Source organism: Cebus imitator, unplaced genomic scaffold, assembly GCF_001604975.1.
Source record: "Cebus imitator isolate Cc_AM_T3 unplaced genomic scaffold, Cebus_imitator-1.0 Scaffold36, whole genome shotgun sequence".
In the NCBI taxonomy this organism is placed as follows: Eukaryota; Metazoa; Chordata; class Mammalia; order Primates; family Cebidae; genus Cebus; species Cebus imitator.
In genome coordinates this window covers 2,901,436-2,908,497 of record NW_016107351.1, presented here as the reverse complement: position 1 = coordinate 2,908,497, position 7,062 = coordinate 2,901,436, and the positions used below count along the sequence as shown (strand labels likewise).

Here is a 7,062-nt window from a genome sequence, read left to right as displayed (position 1 = left end):
GGTGATGATGGAGGTGGTGGCGATGGTGGAGGTGGTGGAGGTAATGGAGGTGGTGGAGGTGATGATAGAGGTGGTGGTGGCGATGGTGGAGGTGGTGGAGGTGATGATGGAGGTGGTGGAGGTAATGGAGGTGGTGGAGGTGATGATGGAGGTGGTGTTGGAGGTGATGGTGATGATGGTGGTGAAGGTTATGGAGGTAGTGGTGGTGGTGGTGGAGTTGATGGATATTCGAACATGCCTGACCTAAAAAAAGTTCATTTTCATTTCTGGCTGGGCATGGTGGCTGATGCCTGTAATCCCAACTCTCTGGGAAGCCTGGGTGGAAGGGCTGCAGTGAGCTGTGATTGCACACTGCACTCCAACTCAGGTGTCAGAGTGAGACCCTGTCTCCTAAAATACTTTTTTACAGTTCATTTTCATGTGGCTCAACCTCATAGTGTCCCTGCCAAAAATATTTTAATCTGAATCCAATCATGGGGAAATTACAAGACAAATCGGATCAAAAGACAGTCTACAAAACAGTTGGTCTGAAGTTTTGAAAATTGTCAACATGTTAAAAGAAAAAAGAAAAAAAATGGCAAGGGAACTCTTCTAGAAAAGAGACGTGATAAGTTGGTACAGCATGTGTCCCCTCGCATGTGTCTAGGACCCAGTCAGAACAGGAGCTGGAGCACGCGAGGAAGGGGGGTGGAGACCACCTCCAGGGGGCAGCGTCCTCCTCTCCACGTTGCGCGTCCTGAGTGGGAACCTGCACTGGGGTTGTGCGGGGACGGGCTGAGGTCACAGGAGACCCTGCCCGGGTACGTTGTGGCAAGGCGCTATGGCGCCTGCAACTTAACTTTCCCGTGTTTTGGGAGAGAAAATGCTCATTTATGGAGAGAGACGGAAGAGCGAGCACAGAGAAGAGGAAGAGCGAAAGCAGTCGCGGAAAACGCGAAGCGCTCAGGGTTGGCGTTGAACGCATGTGGGTGGCCTTGTGTGACCTTTTTGAAAGTTCAAAAATTTTCAAAATATAACGTTAGAGAGAAATCCTTTTAGAATAAAATGCCAGTTGTGCAGCCGTAAGAGCAGGAGTGGCCCCTGGTTGGGTCTCTGATTCTAGAAAGCCAAGCTGGGCCGCCATGACCTGTCACTAGCCCCGGGAGCGCCCTGGTGCCCGCTGGTCCTGCGCGCTGTGTTAGTTGTCAGAGTGGGTGTGACCTGTTTGTGGATTTTGCAGGTCTGGAGGCGGCTGGTGGAAATCCACTTCCCCATGGAGCATGGCTGGAAGGAGTCATTGCTGAGAGACATGGAAGGGAGGCTCAAAAAGGTACCAAAAGTTGGGGGACATTCTTTTCAGGGCATAAGGTTAAGCTGGAGAACCTCAGACCATCAGCGGTGCCTGTCTGTGGGCAGGGACAGGGTGAATCGCAGCTCCGTATTTATGTTTCTGATCCAGCCCTGGCAGTCTGTCCCCAGAAGAGCACTTTGGATTCTTACTGAGAGGACAGAGAGGAACAAGGGCCCAGGATCTCACCTTCATAGGGGTGTAAGATTTTTCTTGACCCCTTCATCGGACTTGGGATGGGGGTGCCGCGTTTACTTGGCCCACCGTGTTCAACCCCTTGTGGGAGGGAGCACATGAGCGAGCGGGTGTGGGATCCGGCCAGCTGCTTTGGGAGCTGGCACAGCAAGCTCCATGCGGGCCCTGCAGCAGTGCTCAGGTGGAGGCGCCTGCGGCCCCTGAAACTCCAGAGAGCGTGTTACAATGCTCTTAGCTCCGCTGTCTACAGACGTGGTGTGTTACCAGCTCAGTGGGCCCCTTGCCTTGTTGCCTAGACTGGCTGCCCTCTGCCAGCGAGGGCAAAGGGCTGGTGTGGCAGCCTTTTTTGGGTACCCACACTTGGCAGGTCTTGAGCTCTTGTCTGGCATCCAAGAAGAATGAGGTCACCTGGACACTTGAAGGATGGTGAAGGCAGAGAATTTATTAAGCAATGGAAATGGCTCTCAGTGGAGAGGGGAGCTGGAGAGGGGATGGGTCAGGCAGGTCATCTGCCTCTGGTCCAGCTGTCTCTGGCTGGCTCTTCTCTGAAGTCAAGCCGTCTTTCCAAAGTTAAGCCATCTCTCCTCCCAAGTCCAGCTGTCCCTCTGAAGTCAAGTCACCTCTTTCCAGTCAAGCTGTTTCTCTCTCGCCACCAAGTCTGGGGTCTTTATAGGCGTGGGATGGGGGGCAGGTGGGCTGTAGGTATTTTTGGAAAAAGCAACATTTGATTGGTCAAAAGACTTTACTCCAAAAGCGCCAGTGGGGAGAGAGCATGTACACAGGGACAGAAGTTCTCACTTTGGGCTGTTGTCAGGCTCTTCTGCCCGAAGGTGGGGTTTTGCCGGGGACTCGCTCCTGTCTGGCTAGGACTTCTCTGCCTCTTGCCTCTATCAGTGGGGCCCCCGGCACAGGAGAAGCCAGGCCTGCTCATAGGCAGTAAGTCTGAGTGGCCTGTTGGTGACAGGAGCCTCATTAAACACAAGCAGAGAACACACAGACGTGCCCCTCATGCCGAGACTCTAGAAAAAGTAGTTTTTATGGGATATGAGAGTTTTATATGTAACTGTTAAATGGATCTTTAAAGGAAAAACAGACGCAAGGAAAATGACTGACTTCTCATAACTTACCTGTTTTTACAAGCCAGCTGCTATTTCTGCAGAGTGGGAAAAGAGACTCTTTAAAATTTTAGCCTTGCTGGTCCCCTGGTTCGGGGCAGAGAGGACATGGTTTGTGTGGGCAGGGAGAAGCTGAAAACTGGGGGAAACGGGAAAACGGTGGGAAAGGCAAAATGACGAAAGCACTTTCATCCCATAGAGTATTGGAGCACTGCGTCCGAAAGCTCTGAAACCCCCTCTTCGGTTTTTGCAGGAGATGCCCCTCTCCCAGATCACTGCCTACTGCAGTACTCACTGGGACACCGACGGCCTGGAGGACAGTGTGGCCAAGACCTTCAAGAAGTGCGTCATTGAAGCCGTGAGCTCAGCCTGCCAGGTGAACAGCCTCTGCCCCCGGGAAAGCGTATCGGGCTCACAGCTGTGTTCTCCCGGGACGCAGCTAAGGGCCATAAAGCACCTGTTAGGGCTGAGCTCCTCGGCTGACTCAGAGGTCGGGAAGTGGGCAGCCTCCTCCCTCGCCCAGGGCAGTGGCACTGAAACCCAGTTCTCCCCGCATTCCTCGGCATGCCGCACAGCCCCTGCTGCTCATGCCATCCTGCGTGTGTTCTGTGGAATCCCCCCATGTGGCACGAGTCAGGTGGGCTTTCAGGCCCCTCCTCAGGTGGCCGTTACCGCTGTGCTGCCGCTTTGATGGTTAACGCTTGCTTAGCAGATATGCAGGAAAAGGCTGCAAAGGCTTACAGAACATTTATGGAAGCAAAACGTGTGAAATGGAAAATTCTATCCATTTATTTAGCTATTTTCTGCAAAGAGGAAGAGATTGTCCTCAGCCTCCTGTGTAGAGATTGTCCTGCCTCAGCCTCCTGAGTAGCTGGGATTACAGGCACCTGCCACCACGCCCAACTAATTTTTTGTATTTTTGGTAGAGATGGGGTTTCACCATGTTTGCCAGGCTGGTCTACAACTCCTGACCTCAAGTGATCCATCTGCCTCAGCCTCCCAAAGTGCTGGGATCACAGGGGCGGACCACCATGCCTGGCCAATTTCTTTTAACGATGTTTTTGTGTTTTCCAGGGTTTAAGTTTTGCACTTCTTTTGTTAAATTTCTAAGTATTTGTTTGGGTACTATTGTCATTGGAGTTGTTTTCTGAATTCCATTTCCAGATTGTTCCTTGCTGGTGTCTAGACATGCAGCTGGTCCATGTGTCCTGCAGCATTGCTGAGCTCATTCGTTAGCTCAGATTGTGTGTGTGTGTGTGTGTGTGTGTGTGTGTGTGTGTGTGAGAGAATTAAGTTTTCTGTACATAAGGTCACATCATCTGTGAACAGAGTCTCACTTCTTCCAGTCTGGATGCCTTTTATTTCTGTCTCTTGCCTGATTGTGCTGACTGGAACCTTCAGTGCAACGTTGAATGGAAGTGGTGACAGGGGCATCCTTGTCTTGTTCCTCATCTGGGAGCTTTCGGTCTTGGCGCCAGGTGTGATGTCAGCCGTGAGGTTTTCATAGACGCCCTTTGTCAGATTGTGGAAGTTCCTTTCTGTTTCTCATTGGTTGAATGGTGGTGGTTTTTTTTCTTTAATCACAGAAGGGAGTTGAATTTTGTCAGATGCTTTTTCCATATCTACTGAAATGATCGTGCGATATTTTCCTATTTATATGAACTGATATTTGATGTTAAATCAATCTTTTATCCCTGGGATAAATTACACTTGATCACAGTGTATAGTTGCTTTTTTATGTGGCTGGATAAGGTTTTCTTTTATCCTTTTAAATGCCTGAAAGTATCTATTGTAAATTAACCGTGTGGTTTTTATTCATTACTGAAACGTTTTGCAGAAACCTTGAACCTAAGGAAGAAAAATATTATTTCTCGGTGGAGAGGTAAAAAGAGAATTAAAATGTATGCGTTGTTTGAAGGCAGCTTCTTAAAAGAATTATACTTTAGGAACATAAAATATATGTTATATTAAGGGTTTATTCATTTTTGCTATTTTTCATGATATGAAAGTTTAAAAAAAAATAAAGTAGCAACTGACAGCCAGAAGAAGGAGAGTAACTGGTTCTGTTGGGGTGTGTGTGTGTGTGTGTGTGTGTATGTGTTTGTGTGTGTGTGTGTATGTGTGTTGGTGTGTGTGTTGGTATCTGTGTTGGCGTGTGTGTGTGTGTTGGTATGTGTGTGGGTTTGGGTATGTTGTGTGTTGGTGTATGTGTTTGTGTGTGTTGGTGTGTGTGTGGGTTTTTGCGTATGTGTTTGTGTGTGTGTGTGTTTGTGTATGTGTGTTGGTGTGTGTGTGTTGATATCTGTGTTGGTGTGTGTGTTGGTGTATGTGTTTGTGTGTGTTGGTGTGTGTGTGGGTTTGTGTATGTGTGTGTGTGTGGGGTTTGTGTATGTGTGTTTGTGTGTGTTTGTGTATTGGTGTGTGTGTGTGTGTGTTGGTATCTGTGTTGGTGTGTGTGTGGGTTTGTGTATGTGTGTTTGTGTGGGGGTTTGTGTATGTGTGTTTGTGTGTTTGCATATTGGTGTGTGTGTTGGTGTGTGTGTGTGTGTCTGTGTGTTTGTGTGTGTGTCTTCACATCTCTGGAGGCAATATACAAGGAAACGAACATTTTCTAAGACGTGGAATGTTTTACTATTTTGCTCTTTTTGTGGCCTTATGCAACGAGTTACAGTAGCTTTCTGAAATGCAATTGGGTAGGTAATTTACTTTTGTTATTACCTAGAACAAACTAACGGAAAACTCCTAAATTTCCCTCTTAAATTTTCTTGTAGTCTCAGACCAGTATCCTTCAGGGGCTCTCTTGCCATGATCTGCGGAAATTCGGCACCCTCTTATCTGCTGTGATCACCAAGTCCTGGCCTAGGCACCATGGGGAAGCCGTGGATGACTTGGATGAAGTTTTCAAGCACCTGCTCACGTGGGCAGATGTCAAACATCTCTTCAAATTGTGCGGTATGTTTGCGGGAGTGCTGGGAACATGAGCTCGGTGAAGATGGTGTCTGCCTGACTGGGGAGGGAGGAGTCAGATGGTTTGACCTGATGGGCTGATATTGAATTGGGAGGGGCTGATGTTTGAGAAAGGCCGCAGCTTGGACAGAGAGACCCAGGAAGGCGCAGAGTATCTTGCTTTGTAAATAATGACCAATGCTAAAAGCCCCATTCATTGAATGCTTGCTATACCCTAGTGGCTGTGCTGATCCCTGCCCGTGCAACAGCCCTTTCTGAAAGTCCACTTTAAGTCCCCAATTTTCAGATGAGGAAACAAATAGCGCAATGTAACTTATCCAAGAGCTCAAAGATTATAAGTAGCAAAAACGAAAATCCAAACCCAGGTGTGTCTTGCTTATTTGGAGATCAGTGCAGAATGTCCAGGCCAACACTGAGGACCTACACAGAAAATGAAGTCCTGTGCTCTCTGATTTCCCACCCAGCCCCTGCGCCCCAAGTGTTTTGTGATCAAGGAGGGAGAGAGACATTCCATCCTCAGAACGTTCAAGGCCAGCTGATGTGTGAGACCTTAGATCAGATATTTTAGCGAGAAGGCACCGGATAGGGAACAGCCAAAATAAATGCTGCGCTTCCTACATTGGGGAACTGTGGGAATAAAATAACATCATGGATATGGAAGTGCATAAGGAAAAGCTACTCACTTGAAAAGATCATTTTTGCGTTATTTGTATATTTTTATTTGTTTATTTTTGAGATGGAGTCTTGCTCTCTCACCCAGGCTGGAGTGCAGTGGCGTGATCTCAGCTCACTGCAGCCTGCACTTCCCAGGTTCAAGCGATTCTCCTGCCTCAGCCTCGCGAGTACCTGGGACTACAGGCATGAGCCACTGCGCCTGGCAATTTATTTATTTTTGAAGCAAGGTCCTCTCTGTTGCCCCAGTTAGCATGTAGCAGTGGTGCCATCATTGCTCACTGTAAGCCACAAACTCCCAGGCTCAAGTGATCCTCCCGTCTCGGCCTCCTGCATGGCTCGGGCTCCAGGCATGGAGTTCCATATCCACCATGCCTAGCCTGTTTTTAAGTTAGAATTTGCTGGAGTACTTTTATGCATACAGAAAAATTAAGCAGAAAGTACAGAGTTCTCACCTCTCTCCCCGACCATCACACAGGCGGTACCCTATTATTAACATGCAGCATTAGCGTGGTGCTTTTGTTATAGCTGACAAGCCAATATTGATACACTGTTATTAACTATCGTCCATAGTTTACATAGTATTCACTCCTGGTGCTGTCCATTCTATGGGTTTGGACAAATGTATCATGGCCTGCATCCACCATTACAGTATCATACGTAGTAGTTTCATTACCCTACAAAATCCCCTATCCTCCACCACCCACCTTGCTCCCCTTTTGTCTTTTCCAAAACATCCTGTAGTTGGAATCTTTTTTTTTTTTTTTTTTTTTTTTTTTTTTTTTG

General features: G+C 48.0%; 1 protein-coding gene across 1 annotated transcript in view; it reads left to right on the top strand.

Moving 5' to 3' along the window:
• RNF213 (ring finger protein 213) overlaps nt 1-7,062 on the top strand; it is a 115,812-nt gene that overhangs the window by 45,384 nt on the left and 63,366 nt on the right. The window contains exons 15-17 of the mRNA XM_037737260.1: nt 1,220-1,309; nt 2,891-3,013; nt 5,409-5,589. Of these exons, the coding sequence (XP_037593188.1) occupies nt 1,220-1,309; nt 2,891-3,013; nt 5,409-5,589 (394 nt within the window). The remainder of the gene's footprint in view (nt 1-1,219; nt 1,310-2,890; nt 3,014-5,408; nt 5,590-7,062) is intronic.